Consider the following 27,916-nt stretch of genomic DNA (forward strand, 5'->3'; position numbering starts at 1 on the left):
TACCCGGGAGAGATGGAATGACATCGCTGAATGCATTTAGTTTAATTACGCAATTAAATTGCTTTGCCATCGACTTTAGAGACTGCAACTCCCACAGCGTCTAAACCACCGCCAAGTCACCCTCCACTCCACCTCCACGTCCACCAGTACCAGTACCAGCCCCCAAAAGGTCGATTGAACGAGTGGCAAGCTTTGCCACAGCCTGGCCTCTATTTATTTGTGGTAAGCGCAATTCTAGTTCAATAAATAACTATGCGTGCAACACATGCTGCGCTTCTAATTGGTTAATCATTTACCTCCTTGAAATTACTAACAATAAACAAAAACCACAAATAGAAAGTCATAGTCGAAGTTTAAATGTTATTGTTGACCTTCAATTTTTGTACAAAATATGAAAGTACATTTTATTCTCCTCATGTTCTTTTATATCCTTGTAGAGCATATTATAATTGTTCGTGACACGTGTAACGCATTGGATGAGACCTCTCTGATTCCATAAATTGTGTATATTCTTGATCAACATGACTGACTAGTCGGAGGCAGTAGGCCTCCGGCAAGCCAGATGTCTCCTAGGTGGTTACAATCTAAAGCGATTTAAGCAAGTTGTAACCATGGGAAAGAACAATCTTAGGATACTTACCGGTCTAATCACGGGACACTGTAGACTAAGAAGTCACCTAACTCGACTAGGTATATATAGTAGCTATCTCTGCAGGTTCTGTGAAAGCGAGGAGGAATCCTCGATACACATCCTAGCAGAATGTGTCGCACTAGCTAGAAGAAGATGTAGCATCCTAGGGTTGCATGCCTTGAATTCTAGAGACATAGAAGACCTCAACCCAACAACGATCCATTCGCACGGGATCTGGGACTGATGGAAGAGCTATACGCTCAGAAGGTGGCACAATAGGTCCAACAGGTCGCGATGCAACTTCCCCAATAATAATAATAATAATAATAATCAACATGACTAACCTAGTCGAACGTATGTTTGCTTACATCCATTTTTTTTAATAAGTAATAGTCTCTCTATTTTAAAGATATCTTGTTGCAACTTAACACATATGCGTCGTTTTGTTTCACTCACATGTCATATAGCTACCATAGTAATAATCGATCGAAAGATTTAAGTTAAGGGATCGAGATAAGCTTGGACATGTCACCCTGTGGATACATATAAATAATACTTGCTAAAAAGAAAAATAATAATAATATTATTATTATTTAATATTTTAAGCTCTATACTGAAATTTAGCAGTTGATTAACTCCCATCTACAACGGTACAATATCTTGGGCGTACTTAATATTACCGAAAATATTCTTAAAATAATATTCTAATATTTTAAGTATAATAAAAAAAGTAGAAGAAAAAAGATGGTATACTTTTCTAGAGTTTTATAAAAGTACAATAAGAAAATGTCACCCGATTTCACTAGCACGACTTGAAAATTCTACAAGCACTTTATAATTAGAAACCAAAAAACTCTTTTCAAGGTCAATATATATATATTTAAAAAAAAAAGAAGTTAAACCTAGTAGCTTCCTTAAAGGTCGGCCCATGATTCTGTCATCAGATTGAACGTATTAAAGCTTGTTTAGGGGAACAGTTGAACTTCTGGTTCGTTTGTTGAGGGTCATTCGGCCCATTCAAATATTTATTTCTGCTTAGATTATCCCCCTCGCAGCGAAGCATAATTGTTTTCGCGAACTTTGGAATCGAGGGATGCCCTTTGGCTTGAATGCAGTTAGTTGTTGTTCAGCGAAGCTTGTAACTATTCTGTGTGCCACTTTTGCGTGCAACAAAAGTTTATTTGTTACACTTCCCTCGTGCGGATAACCTGGAACCAAAGAAAGAAAGAATTCACCTTTCTCTCTAAAATGGGCTCGTTTCTGCAGCAGTCATGCTGTGGGCCAATGTGGGTTGTGGGCAATAAAAGTTGTCGCTCTCTGGCCGTAGTTTCATTGACTTTTTCACAAGAGTGGACTTCAATGACTTTTTATCGCCAACTTAACGCGGCCCTCCATACTTGCCATACAGCTTGCTATTGCTCCTTTCATGACTTTTGCTTTTAATCGCATCACAAATGCAGCATTTTCTATTCGCATTGTCATTTCAATTTGAGTTCTCTTCACAGATATGCATACCGACTGAGACCCACACCATTTTACGGAGCTGCTGATTATGTCATGTCTGCTATCGATATTATCAATTTGTAGTTAGGTAAAGAGCCCATTAAATGGGCCAACAGCATTGCAATATTGCAGGCAATTTGCAAATTCTGCTAACGCCAAACTATATAACAACATTCATATTGTTGTTGTTGCTGGCACTTTAGTGGCACCGTCTGGCAATCTAATTCTAGCATTGCCATCCACGCTAATAACTTTTAAGAGTTTTCGTTGAGGCTGGGGCTGGAGCTGGGGCTGCAAAATTAATCAACTACTCGTATTTCCGCCATAAAACTTCCCGACATATTTTCAAAGGAGGCAAAGGCGCGGCTGGCAGATTGCATTTCCACTTCATCAGCATTTTAATGGCGCTTTATTGTTGGCAGTCGGCTTATTGACAGCATCACCATCAGCCACAGCCTCAGCCTCATCATCAGCATCAGCATCAGACTAGCATCAGAGCAGCATCAGAGCAGCATCAGAGCAGCATCAGAGCAGCAGCAGCAGCAGCCAATTGAGTTAGTTACTTAATTCAAGTCGACATCGTGCAAGTCGCATCTGACTCCATGGAACTTAAATTCCTCGCTCAATTTCCAACACTTGAACACAGATTGTTGTTGTTGCTGTTGTTGTTGTTGCTGTTGTTGTTGTTGCTGATGCTTGTGTCAATTGATGTGCGCGTTTTAATTAATGAAATTATCAACATCATATTGCGTCGATTATGTCGCATCGCTGACACAATTATCATTAGCAATCACTTCATTTGAAATGCAAAAAGTCGTCGCGACTGTCCCACACAACAATCATGATGATGATGAAGATGACGACGATAACATTAATTTTAGTAATGATAATGAGACAAGCGTTGATAGCGTGGCTGCCCCCGCTGTTGCCATTAGAGTGTGCTAATTAATGCCATTTCAGCATGCAATGTCATTTAAGACAATTGCACAATGCTGGAAAGTGCAAAGACATCCCAGTCAAAAATGATGTGCGGTAAAAAAAATAAGAAGAAAAGTTACCACACGCAACAAATCGAGATAAATTACATTTTAAATGATACTCAAAGTTATATTCTCAACATTCTTATCGAGCTTATACTCAAAGGCAAAAAATAATATGGGAGTTTGTTTGCTGCAATTTTTCCAGTCAACAATTACATTTAGATTACATTTATTTGGATAATATATCCATATATTTAGTGTATCAACATTAGTAGAATATTAATGACAACTGGTAGCTGGCTGCACAATCCGTTGCAAGTTTGAGACGTTGCAAGTTCGCTCTGACGCGGATCGTCTAATGTAGTCCAAATAAACACATACGAATCAAAGATCATGCATTTCTAATTGAAACTGCACAAAAACCGAATAACAAACAAACGGACATCCAAACGACTGGAGTGAAGAAGATGCCTGTCTCCAAGTTTCAGTTAAGAGTTGCAGGAATGCGTGCAACGGCCGCATCGGGTGACAGTTGCAACGAACGTCGCGCCGCCGAAACGAATTTCAAGATACATGCCATTTAGTTGAATGCTTATACATACATATGTACATATATACATATGTACATATATATGTATATTGCAGTTCAAAACACGATATCATTTTCGCAGCAGAACATTTTTTTTTATTTTTATTTTTATTTTCTTTTTGTTTTGATGGAGCGAATTAAATAAAAAAAAAAAAGAATAAGAGGTCTAGATTAGTTGATCATTTTGCTCATTAGGAGATTTATATCTCCAGTGGAACTAGTGTACAAATTTAGAATCTTGCATATTGATATTCCATTAATATAATAAAGAATGTTATTTGTTTGTCCATGTATTTTATGTATAAACTTTTCAAGAAGGGAACTACTTTACTAGAATTTATATTAAAAACTAAATTTTGTAGTTTTAATGGTATATAAAGACATATATAGATCGTCTATGCAATTATGATTGGTAAAATTTGTATGTAATTCTGCAGCAAATCTGTCAAATATATATATCTTAGAGGGATTCGCATTAACTTTTCTATTGATTAAAATAATTATTTATAAAGAGCATTGAACTTAATTGCATCTTGATTCTATGAATTACATAAAAACCACACACCATTTTTGTATTTAACCGTTTTGAAGTTAAAAGCGATGAGCTGAGCAAAGCAATAGTAAATAATAATGTAAATAAAATGGTTTATCGAATTGCTGGTCATTAATAAATAATTAACTAAAAACTAAAAAGAACTGGCTGACCATCGTTGCAGGTCTGATGACATAGCTGTGATGCTCTCTGCTCGGCTATCACTAAACGTCATTCCAGCACACCGGTAGATGGACAGATGAACAGACAGAGGCAGACAGGCAGACAGAGACAGAGACAAACAGACAGAGACAGACAGACATAGACAGAGACAGACAGACAGAGATGCAGACGCTCGATGCGACGCTTGACGCTGGCACTTGACGTATGCCAAAGGCATTTAAGCTCTGGCACGCATGCGCAGCGGCAACGCCAGCGATGCACACAGCAGCGTGGCAACGCAATCCTGAAAAGGGATGGTTGCTTGCTCCATTGGCGAGGGGTTGGGTTGGGTTGGGTTGGGTTGGATTTGGTTTGCTTGGACTTGGCGCGGCTGGGTTTGGACGAATGCAACAAGGTGAAGTTATTTATTTTTATTTATTTTTTTTATATTGAAAAACTACCGTTTAGCTTTGGCTCGTTTTCAATGCTGTTGGCTTCTTTTTTTTTTTTTTGCCACGTCCGTTGTGCATTTGTGCGCTTCATTGCCTGCTCGCCAAGTTACCAAGCATTTTATTTATGCGCATTTTATACGCAACATTTGGAACGAAGGCGAATGGAACTGATGCCATAGCTGTAGCTGTAGCTGTAGCTGTAGCTGGAGTTTATATTGGATATGAAGTTAGAGCGGGTTGTGGGCATGGCATATAGCAATTTGGCCCACGTCCAAACCGTTGAGTTCGCGTTTGAACTTGTGAACTTCTCCGTCTGTCATTCACAGTGTGTTATTGTTACTGTTGCTGCTGTTCCTGCTGGTGCTGGTGCTGGTGCTGGTGCTGGTGCTGCTGCCGCTGCTGCAATAGGCCTAGCCTGGCATTGTCATGCAACATTATCGTCAGCCATCAACAGCAGCAGCAGCAGCAGCCGCAGCAGCAGCAGTCGCAGTCGCAGCAGCAGCCAACAGCCTCAATCTCAGGCTGGCCATTGTGCCTTCTGAATGACGATGACTGGCCAAGCAATCTTCTGCTCGAATGCCGCCACGTACGCAGATTTGCGCAAATACACACAAGCCCACACACATACACACACACACACACACAGAGACTAACACATGGAGAGAAATCCATGATGCATGTTGCATGTCCAATGTGTGTGTTTGATCAACCTTCGTAGTAAGAATAAAAACGCAGTCTTCTTTTTTGTATGTTTGTTTTTGCATTTTGCTTATTGCAGTCAATGCTATTGCTGTTGTTGCTGTTGTTGTTGCTGTTGTTGTTGCTTTTGTTGTTGCTGTTGTTGTTGCTGTTGTTGTTGCTGTTGTTGTTGTTGTTGCCGTTCATCCTCGTCCTGCGCTGACAACTGACATCTGGCATATGGCAAACGTTTGGTCAGACTATATATATATAGAGAGAGAGAGAGAGTCGTCTCTAGGCTCTGTCCGCCTCTAGCCACTCTAGATGTCCTGCCGCTTCCATGTCAGCATCCTTCCTCCTTCCTGTCTGCTGGACCGTTGTTTGTGGCTGGTGCTTTCCTGGCTTCCATTTTTCAAACATTTCGGAACTTAATGAATTTATGTAATCGTTTCCTCGCTTCTTTTTTATGTCCCCTATTTGTTTTGGCTCTTTGTGTTGTTGTCGTCGTTGTTGTTGTTCTTTTATCTGGCTTTGTGCAGCATTGTTGCTGTCCTTATCCCCACTTTTCACTTTGCCTAGTAAAGTTTTTGTGTAAATACATGTTGTGTGTGTGTGTGTGTGTGTGTGAAAATACACTCCCATACATCATATGTACATACGAACACACAGACTGAAACATAGTTTGTAAGGTATGTTGCCACTTTATTATCACAGGTGGGCGTCATCCACTGTTGCTACTTCCTTGATGAAAAAAAAAGAATTTATTTGAATTTGCACCAAAATTTCACAACTGTTTTGTTCACAAATATTAGCTCTCTGATCCTTTCTACAATCAATCAATATTCATTTATTAATCAACAGGAGTGATTCAACAAAATATTTTGCAATTTATTTTGTTTGTTAAATATTTTTTATTTCCCGTAAATATTCAATACTAGTCAAGCTAACTAACCTAAAAACAAGTAACTCGAGCAAAATGTATATATAAAATATATTATATATAAATATATATGCAATATTTCGATTAGGATAAAATCTGTGTAAATATGTCATGAAGTGCACAAATGAATCTGCTGCAAACCGCATTTAACTTTTCCTTCTGGTATATCTATGCTAGTCTATTGGGCTTTGTTTGTTTCTTGCTTATTTAAATGATGTTCTCTCCGAATCAAAAACTTTATTATATAAAATTCGTTGTAGTAAGTCTGATATGTTTCCACACACACTCAATTCGTTTGTAATTCTTTCTGGTCTGCCGTTGTCTGTTTAAACTTGCTCTTAACTCTTTCTGGCAAAAAAGAAAAAAAGCTGGCGGCTTTTGCTTCCTTTGACAGTTCAATGACTGCCCCAAAATGTTGCATTTGAAATTAATTCTGTTGCGGACCGAATCGCGACTGCATTGCCCGCCCAAGCGGTGTTTTGTGAACGGATCAGACACCACGCCCATTTGCGCCTATGAAACCAAGATGCTTTCTTACAAAAAAAAAAGAACAAACAACAACAAAAAAAAAACAAAAAGAAGTTAGTTAAAAGACTTTTCAATCACCCATAGGCTCCCAGCAATTATATTATTGCTTAAAGGCCATTTGCAAATATACACTCAGAAAAAAGACAACGAGTAAAGCAATCGCCTTTATATAAATAAATTCAGTATGATATAAATAAGTTCACTTTTAAACAGTTGCATTCTAATTACATGCACAGATATTTCATTAATCATGAACTGGATTACGTCAAGGCAGATATTTAGCTCCTATATTAAGAACTGAACTTCTGAAATTACTCCAGATATAGATTTGGAAATCTCAAGAAAATATAATATTTTGAAGTATAAAGTAATGAACTTTTTAAGATGCTAAGAACATAAATAATTAGCTAGTTATCAATTTGAAAAGTTACCAAATTGAAAAGAAAAAATGTATTTCGAAAGTACTTAGTTTTTAGAGGATGGGCTGTTGTTTGATCTTAGCTTGGCATCCATGCACATCTCTGACCACAAACTTTAGTGACACGTAAGTAAATTGAATGAAGTTGTGCTGGCCGTCATCCAATATAATTGTATTAATTACGGCGCCAGAATCAACCACAATTTGTAGCAAAATCAAATTCACCTTGCTGCCGTGTTTTTTTCCACTCTTAGTCCCTGCGGGGACTGTCGGGTGCTCAGATAAGTTTAAACCGCAGACAATTGCAAATCGAAATTAATTTTGCGGTTTTATGGTAATACCCAGGCGAATAAGTAGAAAGGGCATGAATTGTGCTTAACTTAAGCTCAAGTCTTTAGAAAATACATAATCTCGTTGATTTTAGTATGTTATAAAATCTAAAAATCAATTTAAGTTTAGCGATAAATTGCTTACAGTAGAGAAAAGAGATAATTTTTAATGGGTATTTAATAGTCATTCACATTCAAAGCTGCGGCGCACACACATATAAATACAACAAACAATTGTAAAACAATAAACAACTAACTGGCAATTGAGCGTGCCGAAGGGTTCCATAATTTCATTAATTATACGCAATTAAACAAATGTGCCGCAAAAAGAAAAGCCATGTTTGGGACTCGAACAAAAGCGAACAAAAAGCGGTCATGTTTAAATAATATCAATAGGTCAATGAACGATAACAAGAGAGCTGCAGCTGAGAAGCCTCTGAGAAGGTGATAATCGAGAGTGCATGACTCGCAGATACCTTATATTGTTAAGGTATTCATGTAATTTATTGCACTGCTCACTATAAAATGAATAAGATAAGAAAATGCACTTCAATTAATTTCACATAAACATATTTAAGGAAGTTGAATGAGAATTTAAACTCTGACAACCAACACAGTAAGATTAACGGTTGAAAACAATCCTGTTTTTAATATATTTATTTATATTTTTTTTCTGAAAATAACCAAGAATTTTAGGCCGTGAATTTTAGAAAGTTGTCCTAAAATCGATAGTGAACAAATATTTACGCAGTCTGTCAGCAAATATACAAAAAGGAAAATAAGCTTAATTAGAGTACTTCATGTCCTAAAAAGTCATACTGAATCAATAAAGCCTGATCTTAATGTATTTTCACCTTAGTCTGGTAAGAAATATTTGCATTTTGCACAACTTGATAGAATTAAGGTGATATTTTCTCACAATATATCCCCTCTTGTTCGTGGTACAGTGTATCCAAGAGGTGTGCATTATAAAGTTATAAATCAATCAGAAAGTGCCGAAAGTTTGTGGCCGGCCAAACTCTCAATGGGCTACACGTCTAGACGGCTTGCCCCAAACTAGGACTCGCATCTGAAGTTGCTGAGTTTGATTTTAGTTTTTGGGAATTCTCAATGGTTTCAATAGTTGTTGTTCTTTTTAGTGTAATCCACTCATGCACGGCCAACCGAACTCAACTTGTGGTGGGAATAACAACAACAGCAACAGCAACAGCAAGACGAGCAACAACTGTTTTATAGAGCAATACAAAATGCTTACAAAATGATGTCAGCTTCCACATCGAAGCGTTGCTGTGCCCCCAACCGCTGTTGGGTGGTCGTAAATTATTATGATTATTGGCAAAGGAGTTAATGTGCAAAAACAACAAGAATGCCGAATGAGGCGGGGAAGGGGGTGGGGCATGCAGCAGCATACAGCATACAGCATGCAGCATACAGCATGCGGCATGCGGCATGCGGCAGGCAGTAACCAATCGGTAACTTGTTAGTGGGCACAAGAACTAGCTGCCTTTTCGAGACGGAAGCAGGCAGCTCAGAGAAGGGAGTGTTGGTGATGGGGCTTAAGGAGATGGAGGCAACGGCTAAGGCTGTGTGTGCCCGTAAATAATGCCGCAAAACGTGCAGCACGATCGTGAACTTGGGCAGAGGCAACTGGGAAATACATCGAAGACGAGGCAGTTAGAGAGAGGATGCAACTACTACGACGACCGTACAACATTTGACTGAAGATGGGGGCTGTGGCAATTCGCGTAAAATTATAAATGACTCTCGGGTAGGCGTTGCCCAATATCGGAGCGAATGAAGCAGCCGGCAATATCGAGGAGGCGTTGGAGGCATTCATTAGACCCAGAGCGAGAGATGTACGCGAGGATTGCGACAGGGTATGGTGAAGGCGATTGGTTGACGAAGTGGGTAGAGGCGGCTTAGCTGCATTGCAAATATTAATTCGTGACGAGTACAAGAGGATGATATCTGCTAACCGCAACAACAACAACAACAACAAACAACAAAAACAACAACAAACAACAAAAGCAACAAAAGTTGTTTAATTTTTTTCGTATACCAAGCTTTCGTTTGTTGCGATTTGAATTGTGAACGTTGGGGCGACTTCATTAGCGCCTGGCAAATTTAACACCTCGCAACGAAGATGACGATGACGACGTGATGGGGATATTGGATTACATACGTAGTCGTGGACGACGACGTCGACGTACCATCTATGTGGACATGCTGGACGCGATCAGCGTCGCGTCGCAGTCAGAGTCGTTCCACTGATAATGATCATCAACGCCATATTTAACGCCATTTAGGCAGCAGGATGCCCAAACTCCAACTCCGACCAACAGCAACTCTTACACTGGAAAAAAGAAATACTGCTAAGATGTGATACTCAATGTGGCATTTGTCTAACATCAAAGAAATAAAAAGCAAAATTTGTTTATTGTTTGGTGTTTTGTAATTAATTCTGTACTTCAAATATGTCTTTCGCTGGATCCATGCGAAGTGTGTGTTTTATTTGCCATACTTCGATATATTTGGTTATTATACGTATTTTATATATATTTTATATATATTTTTCAATATTGTTTTATTGTTTTTTGTTCGGTGTAGTTCCAGTCTCAAACTCAAACTCAGTTTCAGTCTTGGATTCGTTGTTGTGACCGCTGGCGTTTGTGTAAGCGATGCCAGGCAAGGAGGGTGGGCAGAGAGCGGGTGTTTGCTGCCAGACAATGAAATGTAATGGCAATACGTGCATTTATTTATAACGGATTTTATTTAGCCAGAGCCACAATGCAACTGCAGCATGACAACATGCAGCTGAAGTCTCCCCACTCCAGCTCTAACTTCAACTGGCAAGTCCAGATCCGAATGCTTGGGATGCGTTTAATTTGATGTGTGTGTGTGTTGTGTTTGTGTGTGTGTGTGTGTGTGTGTGTGTGTGTGTGTGTGTTGTGTGTGTTGTGTGTGTGTGTGTGTGTATTGGAGTTACTCTCGTTACTTGTTAGCATTTTGTGGGCGTCTGTGGCTACACCGGCACAGCTCGTACTTTATTATTTTAGCATTTGTGCTCATCTCGGCCCTTGCAGCCAGTCGTCTTAGCCAGAAACAGGCTTTCAATTTATTTCGTACTAAACGGCCAGAAACGTGATGAACGCATTTTGTGTGTCTTTCCAGTTGTTCTGCACCCGGTTATACCCTGTAAATCAATCATAATTTCTAAAATGCCTTAATCACTTGATTATTGTGAATGTGCTTATGAATCTATCCAATATCTGATCACAGACCGCATTTCAATGTTTAATTATCAAATTCGGTGAATGTGCATAAAGTATGAGAAGTCTTACAGACTCTTTTTAACAGGTTTTTGCGAGTCGACCATTTGTATATATTCCATTTTTGTTGGGTTTTCGCTGTTTTTGTTTTTCCTTTTTGCTTGCGGCCAAAGAGGAAATACTTTATGGGCATTGATAATTTGGGCCATAATGTGCAGTGAAATTGACTCGCTTAGCGTCTGCTAATTTATGTGACCGGCTTGGGTAACAGCTACAACAACTACAACAACTACAACAACAATGTGGCAACATAGCAACCAACAACAATGAGCAAAGCGAGACTAGCCAGCTAAATAAATAAGCGCTTAGTTCAATTGCCATGTGGGAAAGCAATGTTGGTGATTTTGGGGCGCCTTTTCTTTTTAGTTCATATTCACCTTGCCGCAGTGGTTGTTAAGTTTTTTGCAATTTTGGCTGGCTGTTGGCCAGTTAGGGGGCCAACAACATGTTGGCCACCATGCCATAAACCCAACAATTTGTCATTGTCAATTGCGATCTACTCGGAGTATGTGCATTTTCAGTACAATTACCATAATTTCAGCGCCGCCTTTAAGGATTTAATGAACACTTCGCAGATGTGACGTTGCACACAAATTGCAAACCAGTAGCTGCGTCTTGCGTCAGCAGAAGACTGCGCCAATCTCCACACTGGCAACTTTATGGTTAATGATTGCTTCTGGCCATGACTTTGACACTGCATCCAACAACTGCCTTGCGCGATGACGCTATACAACTTGCTCCCGATTCTCGCATCATTTTCAGGCATTTCCAATTGGAACGTGATTGCTGCTTCTGCTGCTTCTGCTGCTGATGGAGGCAATCGAGTTTATGTGTTGTAAGAAAAGCAGTGACAAACTGCAAATAACTATATTTATATACGCTAAGAATTCATGTTGCAAGAAAACAGTTATCTTACATCTTCGACTTTTGTCTTGCCACAAATCAGGATTTATATTTCTTGCGCCATTTTTTTGTTGGAAAACGTATCTAAAGTTAAGTCTTATTTGTGGGTGGTGCGCCAGCCAGGTTGTCATTGAATAACTATAGCTCTGAAGCACTGCGAAATACAGGTTCAATCAATAAAACGTGTCCGCAAATTGTTATTACCAATTTTATGAGAAATATTTTAATATTCAACTTTCAAGTTTGAAAGGAAAAATTGTGTGAAATGCGTGTGGCCGACAAACAACTGGCAATCTATTGATCTTCAATATCAAAATCAATAATTGTCGGTTATACATTGCAAAAAAAAAAAAAAAATCTCCGATTAGAGTAACCATAAAGATATGCCACAATGCAGCAAGCAAGCAGCTTATCTTTGAGTGCTGGTTGATGTGCTTAGAGTTGTTAAGAGGCAAATAATTGAAAGGCACAAGTAATAAATATATTGCCAAATTAGGCATTCCATTGGATAGATAGATAGAGTGATCGACTGAAGCAACTTACTTACGGCAACAACAACAACAACTTACCATTGCCACTTAGTCCATATCCAACTGCTGCTTTGCTGATGCCCGGCCGGCAGTAAGTTAGTTGGCCAGCTAAAATAAAATAAAACAAAAAATATGTGCGAGATTACGACTCACTTTCACCAGGCACAACAACAACTTCGCTTGTGTCGCCTGTGCTACTGACTTGACCAACGATAACCCACACGAAGCGCAACGCTTTGGTGGAGGAGGATAGGGGGGGGGGGGGGGGGAGTTAGTGTACGGGTTGTTGGCGGTGAGGCAGTGGGGGCGGCTCATCTGTGGCCTGGTGTTAAGTGTAAAAAGCCCTAAACATGTTTTCGCAGATCCACATTGCAGCCAGGGATCCATAGCACGCATGCCACACTAGTATGTCGATGGCAGCAGCAACAAGAACTGCAACAATGGCTTGCCATAAGGTTTTTAGTACATGATAGCACCTACGCTCAGCAAAATAATCTGTATCCTAGGCAGTTGACAGTGAACCTTACTCTTAAGGCCAAAGCAGTCTGTAATTTTTGTGAAAAAGTATTTGATTTATTTTCTGAAAATAAAATTTAGAAATTCAATTAAAAAAAAAAAAAACTACCAAAAATTTAATTTTCTTTAATTCCATTTTATAATTACTTTTTTTTCTGAGTGTATAATGGCATGTAGCAAGTCCAAGACAGGCTCTTGAAACGCTGTGGTTACAATTGTTGTTGCTGTTGTTGTTGCTGTTGTTGTTGCTGCTGTTGTTGTTGCTGCTGTTGTTGCTGCTGTTGCTGCTGTTGCTTTTGCTGTTTATGCCATAAACACTTCATCGACACTTAACCGAGTGCGTCCAGAGGACCGCGTGTCCCCTCAGCCAGCTTTCGACTATGTGATACATCAAACATGAGCTGCAAACAACGTTTATTGTTGCTACTCTCGTCCAAGCTCGAGTTCGGGTTCGACTTCGGCTGCTACACTTTCCTTGGCCAAGTTGCGGAAGCAACATTTAATTGACTTGGCGTGTTAAGCGCTGCATACCAGCACATAACAGCAATCAACCGACAAACAACTTCTTGGGACGTGCGCGGATGACGACGACGACACACTTTGGCCACTTAGTGGCTGGATTGGTGGATCGAGTGCAGCATCAACAACAACAACAACAACAACAGCAACAGCGGCGGCTGCAGCAGCAGCATCAACAGCAGCAGCATCAACAGCAGCAGCAACAGCGGTATTCAAACAATGCCAAGTAGCTTCATAGTTTATTGAGCGCTGCTGATTGAGCGAGCAATGCTGCCGGGCAACTCGTCAGCCGACTGAGAGACAGATGCAGCCTTAGTCACTGCCCATTAGCGCTGTCACTTGGCCAAGCGGCGCATATCATTTACAAATGCTGCGACATGCACCGAACATCAAAACAGAACAGCGAACTGACTGCCAGCAAGCCAGGCAACCCGACTGAACTAACGACCACTAACTGACCACTGACCACTGACCAGTGACCAGTGACCAGGGACCAACGACCAGTGACAGTGGCCATAAGCCGATTACCATCGCACCCAGCGGAGAACGGACAACGGTCATGAGCACATGGACACATCGAGGTCAGGCCAACCGCGACAGCGTCCAATTTTGCCAGCTGGATCGCACATCGTTTTTCTGCAGTTATTTTGATGCCTGGTTCGCTTGCATTTCAATAACAATTACGCCTTGTAAAGTTAAGCGGCAGAATCAATTAGTGCAACGCCTGGCCAAACAGGTAGTTGCCAACCTGGTACCCGACGCCCCTCCAGCTGCCTCGCCGTCGCCTTGTCCTTGCCCGCGCTCATGTTAATACATCAGTATATCATCATCAGCACAATTATAGCTGTATATATGAAAAAATGATTTTTATGATAGTTTTCCTGTTTTTTTTTTATTATTATTATTTATATATATTTTTTTTTATGTATGAGTCATTTTATACATTTTCCAAATTTAATTGATTGCCGATAAATTGGATATGCGAGGCATGCGATATACAATTTATCGACTCCTGCTGCATTATATACATATCTTATTAGTTCTTTCGTACATGATTGAATAGAATTTGAAAATACGACTTAATGTTTTTTTGACGGGAAAATCTAAGACGACTTGTCTGCAAACTTTGTGTAATTAACTTAATATATCCCAGAGATAGTTTTCTGTACACTGATTGCTATGCGCGTGTGAAAGGAAGACATTGATTTACTTCAGTAGTCAATCAGCTTCCATTCAACTAACGTTAATCGGAGCGTTTAAACAGTAAATCGATTTTTACAATATTCAGTCTACAATATAATTTATTTTGCAATATCAGCTGTGTGAATGGTCCGTGTATCAATAGCAGCTTATTGGGAAATTATTCAAATTTCATTCCAAAATAGATGCGAATTGTTGCTAGTTTATTGTTCATAAAGTGAATGTGTTTAAACTCAATTCAAACTGAACTGAACCAAGTAAGCGTACAAAATGATATTCATATGTTTTTGGCATATACGAACTTAGTAGGCATTTGGTTTTCTTTGGAATATCAACTGTGAGCCAAATAACATTGACTACATTAAATAAATTTCAACAATTTTACGTGCACCTCTAAATCGTAAGAAAAGCTTAAGAATTTTTGGCAACTGCTGCAACGACGAGACCGCCAAGACTATTAACTGGAAAGATTAGAATATGCAGAAAGTAGAGAGGAACGATTCAACTGGCTACAATGGGGCATACACTCAAACTCTTTCTCAAGCACAACAAACTAATAAGCCGAACAGTGGCCAATGCAACTTAAATCGCAACGAATATGTTGCAGAATTTATGGCACCAAACATGACCCATTACTTGGCAGCAAACCTCAGCTCAAAGCTGCCGAGCCAGGTAAGCAGTCGCCTCTGATTTTCGCAGTCGTCATCCATTTAGCTTTCTGATTGTCCTTCAACCAGCCGCGTGAGGGGCTCGACCAACGTGCCAGACAGGTGGTAACACGTGCACCGACAGGAGTCGGAAATTCTAATCCCACTCCCAATAATATTAACAGAATCAAAATCGGTCAAATTCAGGTGGTGCCGTTGAGCTGCGAGCGCGTTGCACCACTACAAAGCAACCAACAGCATGTTGGCCTGCACAGCTACTGCTTTATGATAGAGAGACAGAATCTTTGCCAGTGCCTGGGCAGAATGGTGTACAGTATGGATGTTTCGCCAACGTATTTACTTACCACTCTTCAGAAGAATCGACTGCGGGATGTAATGTTGAAGAAGAATGTTTCGCTGGCGGATGACCTGCAGCCCATTATTGACGATCTATACGAGAAGCAGTCGGATCCCATGGGCCGCAAGAACGAAGAGCAATGGAAATATATTCAAAAAAAGAAATTTTTAAAGAAAAACTGTTTTGATTATTATGTTGATGTGATGGCCCTGGATGCATTTGGAAACTATCATTCTGTCGCATTCGGGGATTGGCTTGGAATGAAGAGAAAGTAGACAGGACTACATTTACCCAGTACAGATGCCAATTTATTCCACCAAAAATCCGTCAAACAACCAATAATAGAATTAAAAGAAAAAACTAAATAACTAAAACTAACTAACATTAGCTGACTTAGTTAATTTTGATACTCATCTGAAAGTTCAAATGAGAATTTTAATTAAATCGAGGTCAACACTGAACATTAAGTATCGAAGTTGTTCTTTCAATTAAATACTCATTTTAATTGAATTCTTGGCATCAATTTAAAAAGAAGTTATATATTTGTATCTGCAATACATGTGTAATTGAATAAAAATATTTAACTCGAACTAAAATATAGAGATTTTGTCATTTTTTTTCAACATATTTTATACGATTAAAACTGAAAAATGATTATTATTTATGTAGACAACAAATACACAATTTTGAAATGATAAATTTAAATATAACGGATAACTGAACCACAAAGATTTTGTGGTTTAATACAAATAAGAATATTAATAATAATAATAATAATAATAAGAATGTTAATACATTTCCGCTCACTTGAAGCTGAAAATCACAGAGCTATGAGCACTTAGCGAGCCGCATTAAACAACAATAATAACAAAGGAACAAGTCTTCATACGATTGCAGCAGTGTGGAAAAAGTGCGTGTGGCTTGTTTAATTAAAATTTAACGCAATATACTTGACTCCTCCGCACGAACCCCAAGTCTGCCAACAGTCACCATCGACTTTTGATAGGGCGCACTCAGCTAAGTTTTTGGAGTGTGCTCCCGGTCTGAATGCCCCCAACCAGCACTTGGCATCAAAGTATCTGCGATATGAGTATCGCGACTTGCTCCGACCTGCTCGTCTGACGTTCTGATGTTGCCGTTGCTGTTGCCGTTGCTGTTGCTGTGGCAGTTGCTGCAGCTGAGATTCGCGCCCCACTGGTATGTTGTAGTTTGTTGTTGTTGGGGGTTTTTTCAAGAAATGAAAGCTTCGATGCTTGAAGGTTTAACGAACTCGAGCGCTGGGACAACCCCAGAATCAGTCATAGCAGCAACAGCAGCAGCAGCAGCAGTAGCAGTAGCACCAGCAGTAGCAGTAGCAGTAGCAGGAGCAGCTTCAGCTCCAGTGCCAGCTCAATTTTTAGCTGCAGGATCACAAACGTCAACTTTTTTTTTTGCCTTTGACGGTTTTACAAAAATTTCGTTGCCCTGCTGCAGTTGCTGTTGCAAGTGTAATTTTTACTTTCACCCCAGCAACTGCTGGTGTTGTTGTTGTTGTTGCTGTTGCTGTTGCTTGTCCCATGTGAGCGCGCTGCAACACTTGTCCTGATGATGACATTCATGCCCAAGAGCTACTCTTAATGGAACACAGAAACAGGCAGATAGACAAGCAACCAACGACACACGACAAACGAGAAAGCTGAGGGTGAAATGCTGATGGGAAGCTGTGTAAATACAGAGTTGGAGAGTTGAGCAGCATCACAAAAGGGTACACAAAGGCAGCTAGCCTGCGCTGCATGCCACGTGCGGAGGGCGTGGCCTACTTGCAATTTGTCAATTTGTCTATGCAACATTTTGTATCGAATGACCATTCGATTTCGTCGACAATATACCAAAATCGACCGTGAAAATTAGTTGAATTCAGCTGACAGATGCAGCAACCAGTTAAATCGCAGTACATTGCTCCCGAGCTACCAAGCTGCCCCCAGTTGTGTCACAGCCACACTGCTTACACTCAGAAAAATGTATTTAGAAAATCAAATTTACGTTTCTTATTTTTAATATTTCCCTTTTGTAAATCGAATGAGATTACTTGGTGGCAGAAAAATACAAAATGTGAAGCGATGTTTCAGCAAATCTATCTGCTTAAGTAATTATTTTTAGTAAAACCGCAAGAAAATCCAACGCATCTCGTTTTTCTGAGTGCAGGGCTAAGAAATTATGCACGAAGTAAAAGGCGCTTAAGTGCACAAAATAAAGAAGATGGCAATGATGATGTTGACGATGTGGCAGCAGGTGACCCACGCCCAAGTTTCAGCTCCACAGCCTTCAAAGCCGTCAAGGAAGCAACATCAACGTTGACTGCCTGCTGTGTTGCCACCAATGTTGTTGTTATTATGGTTTTTGTTGCTGCCACTGCTTCTGTCACTGCTGCTGCTGCAAGCATGCCAAAACAATAGAAAGCACACACATTTATATTGTATACGCAAGCATGCGGAAGTTTGAGGGTGTAGTTTTGCATTTTAAGTAATTACGAAACATGGCTGCGACTCCTCCAAGCCGCCACACCACTGCACACCCTTTGCCGACATACTCTATCAAGTGGCAGCGCAGTGCTGCGCCGGCAATTTGTTTCGCATATTTTGCATAATTTGCTTTGCAAGTGTTATGTACGGTCAAAGGCCAAGAGGTCATCAGACGGATTACAATTAAGACAACCCTCGTGACCATATTGTCCTGCTGCAGGTGCCACGATGCTGCATCATTTTGCGTGATTGACTCAGCACGACTAATGTCCTCTTCTCTTCAGTACAGCCCATGATTAAAAGTATTATTTTTGTTTTTAAATCAATCTTTATTTATAAATAATTTCATAATACTGTTACTTTTACTTATATTAAATTGTGGGTATAGTTTTAATCGTGTAATAGCTGTATAGTTAAAATTTCTGAAAGCTTTAATATTTTACTTTGAACACAGCACGTAGTTAATTTCCGGGTATACAAAAAAATACGAAATATATTACTATCAATATCGGCATCGGAGTCTGAAAACATATTTAATGTTCAACTAGGAAATATTCTTTGCACAGGTCTAATAATCTTAAGTTCGTTTGTTCAAATACATTCTCGATTTTCTAGCGCTCATAATTATATTCGATCGATCAATATAAAGTTGGTATTATATGTTGTTATACGGTGTTTAGATATGCAGTTTATTACTGATTTTAATCGCCTTGCAGATTCAAAATAAGAAATAAGCCCCATCGGTCTATAGAATGCAAAAAAAGAAATCTAAATACTTACAACCAATGAAGTTCACACTAGAATATCACATTTTATATGAAATAACCATTTTTAATTATGTTACCTCGATAAGCTTACAGTTGATTTTATAGGCAGAGCATTGCAACAAAAACATTGAACGTTATTTATGGTGATCAAGAATTTATTCATTATACGACTATAGATATCTTCTCTCTTTCTCTCTTACATAAATAATATAGACAAGTTTGTATATATTATCATTTATTCTCATTATGCAAATAAGTCAAATTTTCGTGTGTCTTGTTTGTATTTCTTTTTTTAGTTATTTATATATGATATTTTGTGTTTTTTTCGAATATTTTGGCTATTGCGTTTGTAGTAGGCAGCTGAAGACAACTGAGGGGAATGTAAAAAAAAATGTCAAAAATGTAAATCAACTTGGGCTCGTCCGGGATTTGAACCCGGGACCTCCCGCACCCTAAGCGGAAATCATACCCCTAGACCAACGAGCCAGTTGTTCAATCAGCGCCAAATTGACTTCAACAGTTGCCAAGCAGTGCAACAACTTCAATCTATTCAAAAATACACACAGCAAGCGATAAAATCGTCTAAAACAACCAACAAAAAACCAACAACAGGCAAGTGAAAGTTGCTGATTGAACAAAAAATATGTCAGCTTCAAGTTAATAAATTGGTAGGCAATATTTGATATTCGAGTCAAAAAGTCATCAAATTACATTTTTAAATAATGTGCCACACCACTGCCACTACGCCCACAGTCACTCCCCATTCTCTTGGCAGTGGTAGCCGACGGGTGGACGCACCAGGGCAGGGTTTGGCTGTAGTAGGCCACCTCCTCATTCTCGCTGGACGATTGCTGCTCCATCTGCCACATTTGTCGCAACTCCATATTCACATTTACATTTACATCTTCCTTAACTTCAGCTTCCAAACAGGTCCTGGTCGTATACCGCAATAACTGCGTCCAATAATTACCCATTCTTCGCTCAGTTGTATTCCATGTGGCATCCAGACACACAAGCACTAAATTTGAAATGGAAATGTGGCAAAGTTTCTGCATTTTTTCAAATTCAACTCCGAATCGATTTTAAATTGATGTCAACGTCAACTCAGGAAGCAACTCAAAAACGATATATGCTCAATCTGTGATGTTGTTATTGTCGATATAGTGGACAGCCCCGTTGCAAACAAACAACACGTACAACTAGGAATTGGCAAAAAGAGCTTAAGCTCAAATCTGTTGACCTGCCAATTTGTGTCCTCATCGAATCAAGCATACAATTTAAAATGTTGCCATTTTGCACAGAGAACGTCTGAATCAAGTGCCAAACGTGTTAGTAAAATTAATAAGATTGTTATTATTATTTTCAATATTGACCAACAGTCCAACAGGTTTAAGGTTTTAAGGCACTCGACGTCAATACGACCAAGTTGTCTAGCTATTGTTGATGATGAAGCAAGTGCTCAATGATATGCATGAGTATCATTTCTAAAGAGTGAAAGTTAAAATAATCAATTCCGTGCGACTCTAACTGCAAATAGAAACTATTTCGGGGCCACTGACACAGTTAACGGAATCAATATTCGACTCGGATGCGGCTAAGTAAGCGTATTTATTTCTGCTATTACTTAATTGGTATACTAATAATAGCTTAACAAACCGTTACACTTTTACCAATACATCTGCATACTCATCCTGATCTTACACAATCTAATAAGTCAAGATACTGATTCTTTCGAATTAGCCAAGTTTCTAGCTCTTTCTCTTCAAACTTGTTTTACGAATTGTGCCATCCATAAACCATTTTGTATCTGAGAGCACATTAGTTGATTGCTAGCAATAATCTTACCACCTTATAATCCAATTAATCCCAAATTCTTTTTGCTGGACGTGTAAAGTAAGCTTAAATTCATTTGCGAACATTTTTATTAAGACAAGCTATTAAAGCTTAAATTGCTAACATGGATTTTCGAAAGGAAATGTTGAAGACATCATCTTAAATTTAGATTAGAAGTTCAATTTGAAACTGCGAAACAATCTCTCTATTCTAACCTTAATAAAAGCTCTTGTTTCTTTCCTCTTGATATTATCAGTTATGTCCTGTACATCCTTCTTGGACACATAGAACAAACTCTGTATATCGCAGACATCGAGTGAATTGTGTGTTTTCCAACGAAATAATAGCAGTGACAGAAGGAGGAGAGCTGATATTAAGTCTAAATGGCTCAATTGTAGCTGAAATATGGGCATTTGGTGATGTGGTCTCATGTGGTAAGTGCTAAAGAGAAGAAGCAGCAGAAGAAGGCAGCTGGCCAAGATAGCGCCAAGATAGCTGGCATCGCAGCGTTTATCTCCGCTTAGAAATGTGAGCGTAATGCAAATAAAATATGCATTCATCAAGCAGCTTTGTTGTGCCACAGAGGCTATGAAACGCATACAGCAGCACATGCCGCCAATTTTTTTAGTTGTTGTTTTTGTTTCGGTTATTTTCTGCTTTTGTTGCACATTCACACAGTGTTGTCCATGCTGCACTTGTTGACAATGCATCACGCATACGTCGAGTAGCTGCAGGCAAATTTTGATAGGAATACACGTCTTGATAGAAGGAAGGACTGTTGCAAGTGGAGTAAGTCAATGCACCCAACAATAAGCAAAAGCAACTCACAAACAGGGGTGGCATAATGCTTCAGACAGTCAACTTGCAAACACTGAAAATGTTGCGGCATTTGTTGCAAATGTTGTTGCTGCTGTCGGCAATTTGCCAACGCCAATTAGCCATTGAGTTCTGGTTATCGTTCTCCGGCTGCCACATGACAATTCCGCGATTCATTTAATTCGTAAATTAACAAGCAATTCTATCAGCTGGCTGTGGAACACACACATTGCAACTGACACATTTCGGAACTCAATCAGCTACTTGCTGCTTGCAAGGGAAAGAGAACAAAAAGATTTGCGAAAGCCAACATTCATCCTGATATTGCTGAGTTGTGTGCAACGAGTTAAAAAAGAAGATATATTAAGAGTTTTATTGAATGATTCATATTTATTGATATTTTCCCTTTCCCAGCTTATTATTTGGGCCACAAGTGACTAATGAATTGACGATTCGAATTTAAAATTGATTCATCTCAGATTATTAGATATGTTCTATAAGATATATATTTATTTTGATTTTATTACATTTTCATACTTTTCGCATTTATGTATTTCGCTTAAGATATTTTTTTTAGTTTAATTATGAACTATCAGTCACGACCAAAAGTTTTTAAAATATGAGAAAGTTGATTGCAGATGTGAACAGTAAAAGCGAGGAAAGGCCTTCCAGAATTTAGAATTTTATTCTTTAGGATGGAACTATCGTCTTATTTATATACTTTTTACATTGCTCATTCAAATAGGTCGACTACTCAGTTTTCCAAATCTGATAATATTCTGGCCTCCATTTATTTATTAAGTGTCAACTAAAAACAGTCTAAAATATGAAGAAAAAAAAAGTGTTTTAAAAATATAAATTTACAATTTTAATTTTAAATTAAAATTGACGGAGAGTAATGAAATCAAAAAATAAAAAGTAAAATAAGGAATATAATAATTCGCTGGATATTAAAATGAAAAATGATTAAAGACTTATTGATGCCATTGGGAATACCAGCTGAAATGAAGAATATTTCAGTTACCAGATAAAAATGTGGCATACTTTATCGGAGTTGAATTAATTAAGTATTGCATATATATATATATATATGGCAAATGAGATTTTCAGTTCAGCTAGCAATATGCATTTTCGATTGGGTATTTTGAATGTACAAAGATTGCGCTTGCGTCATAGCTATAAATGATAATTCCCATGTGGTTGTGGTAGTTGCATATGCTACAATTGGAAATATAAGGGGCAGAGCCTCAGGGGTTGCCTTTGGCATTGAGCGTTATATGTACATGTGTGCGAATAACGATGATTATGATGATGATCATCCGCTGGTGGCGATGTTTGCAATTGGAGTTGGAGTTGCAGTTGCAGTAGCAGCAAAACATCTTAAATATATTTTCTAATTACTTGTTCGCGTTCGCATGATGCTATCAGACGATGCCGCCTTGCCGCCTTCCTCCAACTCCGTGTGCATTTTTCTGCAACGATGCAGTTGCATCGTGGGGCACTCAACAAACGTGCCACGCAAAGAAAATAGGGGGCCTTCGCTTTGGATGTGGGGGCAGCTGGCTGCAAAACGTGTACTGGGGTTGGCCTGAGTGCATTGGCGACACATAAATTGTAAATATGATAGAAGAACATGCAACACTCTTTTACTCTCTACTGCTGCTGCTGATGTTGCTGCTGCTGATGTTGCTGCTTCCTCCCGTTTTGCGAATAATTATTGCAATGCGTTTTGTTGTCTTTTTGTTGTTGTTTTTTTTTTTTTTTGGGCTTTACACATATTGTACGCACATATGTACACTCAGAAAAACTCTATCTCCATTTCAGAATCTGAATTTGGAAGTAGTAAGTTGAATGATTTCTCAATTTCAGAATATTTAATGTGAAAATCTGTAATCGACTTTCTTAAATGATTTTTAATTTATTTAGTAATTAGTTTTGACTAAAAACAGTGCACAGTAAAAAAAAAAATTAAATTATATAACATTAAATGTAATCAAATGCAAAATAGTGCAACATTTATTGCGAGGATTAGGGAAAACCAGAGAAAAACCCAATCAGTCCAACAATTGTTAATCCTTACTAGTAAAATATAAAAAAAAAAACATAAATAACTTTACTTAACTGTAGGATTAAAAGGCAATTGTATATGGATTTTTCAGAATTTGGTAAGCAATTTGAAAATTGGCAGAAAACAGCACTTCGACTTATTAAGCTAAACTTAAAAGTATTTTTTTTTTGTAAATTTATTTCAGAAATGAAAAAATGGTAATTGCGTTTCAAGTTGTATTAATTACTGTGCCATTATCTAGGGTTAATATTTGTTTGCAAGTGTAACGCAGTCCAAGCGTGACTTCTTGCCCATTCATGTACTTATTGAACACGCGCCTGCCTATTTGCATTTCTGCGGCACAATGTGATTGTTGTTGCCATTCGCTGTCTGGGCTTTAATGTAAACATTGCCACATTTTGCTACTTTAACACATTTGTGCCGACTTACATTCAGCTGGCGATTGTTTGCACAGCCAGTGCGTGGCTGATGCTGTAAAACTGTAAAATATTTAACCAGATATTTGCATATGCGCTCAGCTTTGAATGGTGTATTTGTAATTAGTACGAATCGCCTCGGTTGGCCAGCGAAAGTCTTGACCCACAACCGCAGGCTAATTGGGCACTCTCTGAACGCGAACCGATCCCCCCCTTCTGACCAACATAAAACTACCAGGAAGCAGTTTGTTGATTTTCTCATAGTAGAAGTAGAAGTATATGTTTATCACTTCACTTTCTTTTGCAATTTCTCCTCTTGTTAAACAAAAAAAAAAAACAAAAAAAAAAAACCAACTTGCACTTGGGGTTATCAGCTACACTGAAAGAACACAATCAGTATGCTGTACATTTGTAAATCAAAAAATATTGGGCGCAACTGTTTTTTTTCCTTTTCTTTTTCGAGTTGAAAATTTTGGAAATTGATAAAAAAAAAATGGATTTCGAGTAAAAATGATTTTGTATATTTTTTTAGTGTAGTGGAGTGGAGAAGAGAAAGGCGTAAACTAACGAGTGTCATAGTGTGCACACACACACACACACACACACACATATATATATATATATCGAGCAAAGGAGACACACGCACAATTATAGCTGCATAAACATTGTCCTGGCGAAGGAGTGTGCTCCCACAGATTGTGTTGGCAGCTTGAGTGCTTTTTGCTGCCGACGACTCCTGACTGCTAGTTTGCACAGATTGCACAGTTGGCACAGTTTGCACAGTTTCCACAGTTCGTACAGCATTCAGCTGCTGCTGTTTGGCTTGTGTTCGTACACATCCTTTTAGAGAAGCGTTTGTTGTTGACAATGTTTAAGGGTTTCCGTTTTTCATGTTGGCAGCGTTAAGTGCAGCCAATGCCCAGGTTGTGTTGAGATTATCAGCAGCTCGATGCTTTAATTCCAATTCAAGCGGAATTGCTTTGATTCAATTTCAACACCCGCTGTTCGCATTGCAATGGCCGAGTAGCTAAATTTAGACGCTAATTTGGTGACCTGCTGTGCCAAACAGAGCGCACTGCACTCCATCGGTTTGCCAAGCTGTCCCATTGTCGTCTCAGTGCCCCAAAACATTCCTGTTCTCAGTCCCATCTCAAGTTACATAGAAGCAAAGACAAGAACAGAGGCAGAGGTACACACACACAGATAGAGATGGAGATGGGCAGGAAGATGGAGCAAGAGAAAGAGAAAGAGATCAGGGAATGCGACTCAAATTACCAACCGAATTCTGGACTTTAACCTGCTATGGAGTCATAACTTGGTGGCTTTATCATCATCAACTTTATTACGTTTTGCACAATTTCGGACTATTTTTATTTGCTGTCTGTTCGTCTGTCTACACTCGAAGTAAAACTTTGCCTTAAACTCAAGTAGCGAGTATGCTTTATATGGCATACAAGTAGACTTGGCATCTCCAATAAAAGTACGATTTATATATATACATATATATATATTTTAATTGCTTACAAAAACATGTTTTATAAGACGACGTGTTATGATTGATTTAAGAGATACGTTCTTAATTTAGCAATAATTTGATTTATAAGAGTAAAATTTAACTCCAATTAATGAGGTTCTTCATAATTAAAGAACGTAGCTTACTTAAATTAAGAGGAAGTACTTATCTTGAAACAGTTTTACATTTTGGAATTTTAGACTTTATTTTAGACTATGAAAAAAAATTTGGATATATGACTTTTGATTCTGTTCTAGGATATTCCAACATCTTCTAACATTCTCTGTGCTTATAATTGATTTAAGTACAAAATTATTTGTCATACGAGTATATCAACTGATGTTATAATTAAGCTGGGGATCAGTAGTAGCTCAACTAAAATAGCTAAAAACATTTTATACACTGAACCCACAAAAATGGTAAAAGGGATTTAATGAAGTTTTGCAGAAGGACGAATCTCCGACTGTCCGTGCGTCTGCTTGGATATGCCGATCTCAGAAACTATGATAGCTGGAGACTTCAAATTTTGAATTTAATTTCTAGTAAGCCATTCGCAGGTCAAGGTTATTTTATTTTGCCGATAGCATATCGATTTTCGATAGCGATGAAAGACGCAAAGCCTGTCAATTTATACATATTTATTATACTCATCATGATTTATTATTGATCAACTGTAATTTCATTAAGATCCGATAAGAAACTCTGATTTTGTTAGAAAAAAAACTTGCATTTGTTCATTGAACTAATTAATATCAGCAGGTTCAGTATGAACTTAAAAACTGGCTTCAGTGGATCTCCTAGTCGGACTTCTTCTAGAGAATAACATTGCTACTTGTTTTGAGTTTGAGCTTTGAGTGTCAATAAGCTTTAACTAATCCATTTCAATTATATTAAAATAGACAAATTAAAGCTTCCACAGCATTTTCATGGCATTTCATGGAATATGGTTCAGTTTCAGTTAAGCTATTAAACTATTTGAAGATTTTCATATACATACATATGTATTTGCCAACGAAAATGAGATTGAATTGGCATCGTCTGATTCACAAATTTTAACTTGCATGACTTGCAAGCTTTCCATGTCAACACGTTTGTCCAAGCTGTTTGCGGGCAAAGTTATGATTTTGAATCATTTTATTTTCTGCAAACTTGGTTGATCTCAATTTATGCATCGGCGAACATAAAAAGGTAGAGAAGAAGCTGAAGCCCAGTAGCGGTCACTGGTTTGGTATCCATAGATGGCTAGAGGCGTTCGTCGCATCTCATCCGCATCCAAAGACTCAATTAATTATCAGCAATTAATCTCTCCTTAAGCCAGCAGCATGTTGTTGGGGTAATGCAAAGGCACTTAACACGGCAGGTGCTGGCAGTCTACAGTCTAAAGACTGAAGACTGAAGACTGTAGACTGAAGACTGTAGACTGAACACTGAATTCTATGTGCTGGGTGCTAATCGGTAAGCGAATCTTCTCATCCAAAAGCGTTTGCATTTGAATTCTTTACCCGTTGGACTGTGTGAAAAAATACCAAATTTCCTTAGCAAAATCTTACTAGAACAAAATGTTGTTATAAATATGACTAGATTATAAATAACAGCAAGCCGCGATTTTATCTGAAACGTGTCCCAAATTTGTGAAAACTAAATCAAATTGTGAAATCGATTTATTTTGTAAGTTCTGATTTAAGATAAGAATTACTATTTTGCTTTTCCTTTATTTTTACTTACACAAAGAGAGCCATTTTGGCCCACGGTGTCTGTTTTTGAAGCGTGCCAGTTGGTTAAAGTTCCAGGAAGTGGTTCTCGCATTTCACACAGCTGAGAATATTTAGCTAATTGTCGCTAAACTTTGCTCATTACAGCGCCGCCAGAAGGTTAGCGGCAAGCGGCAACATGTGCTATGGAGGGCCTGGGACTGGGCAGCAGACGCAACAACCACAACAACAGCAGCAGCAGCAGCAGCAACAACAACAATGGCAACAGCGTCGTCGTTGGTGCCGCAACATTGATCAGCAGCAGCAACAACAGCAGCAACAGCAGCAGCAGCGCCGTCAACAGCAGCAGCAACAACAGCGGCAACCAGCACCAACACGCTCATCATCTGGCCAAGTTGCACGTGCACTCACACACGCACACCAAGCTGAAACAGCAGCAGCAGCACCAGCAGCAGCAGCAGCCGCATCAGCAGCAGCAGCAGCAGCAGCAACATCAGCATTCGCATTCGCATCAGCCCGCCAATCAAAACTATTACACGCAACAGC

At 38.8% G+C, this 27,916-nt stretch overlaps 2 protein-coding genes and 1 non-coding gene across 3 annotated transcripts; 2 read left to right on the forward strand and 1 right to left on the reverse strand.

Annotated features, from left to right (window-relative positions):
* Positions 1-138: 138 nt before the first annotated feature.
* LOC122322855 (myb-like protein I) lies at positions 139-27,855 on the forward strand (the record flags this gene model as incomplete). Its single annotated transcript, XM_043216286.1, has 3 exons — positions 139-222; positions 27,518-27,747; positions 27,805-27,855. Coding segments are annotated over exons 2-3 (243 nt in total), but the record flags the coding sequence as incomplete, so codon positions are not given.
* LOC6565319 lies at positions 15,151-16,251 on the forward strand. Its single transcript, XM_032738394.1, has 2 exons — positions 15,151-15,411; positions 15,477-16,251. The coding sequence occupies exons 1-2, from the start codon at positions 15,217-15,219 to the stop codon at positions 16,017-16,019; spliced, it is 738 nt and encodes a 245-aa protein (XP_032594285.1). The 5' UTR covers positions 15,151-15,216; the 3' UTR covers positions 16,020-16,251.
* Positions 19,427-19,498, reverse strand: Trnap-agg. The gene has a single exon. It is a non-coding gene; the product is annotated as a tRNA-Pro (tRNA).
* Positions 27,856-27,916: the final 61 nt, after the last annotated feature.

The sequence above is a fragment of the Drosophila grimshawi genome, unplaced genomic scaffold (genome assembly GCF_018153295.1).
Source record: "Drosophila grimshawi isolate 15287-2541.00 unplaced genomic scaffold, ASM1815329v1 contig_848, whole genome shotgun sequence".
NCBI classification, from domain to species: Eukaryota; Metazoa; Arthropoda; class Insecta; order Diptera; family Drosophilidae; genus Drosophila; species Drosophila grimshawi.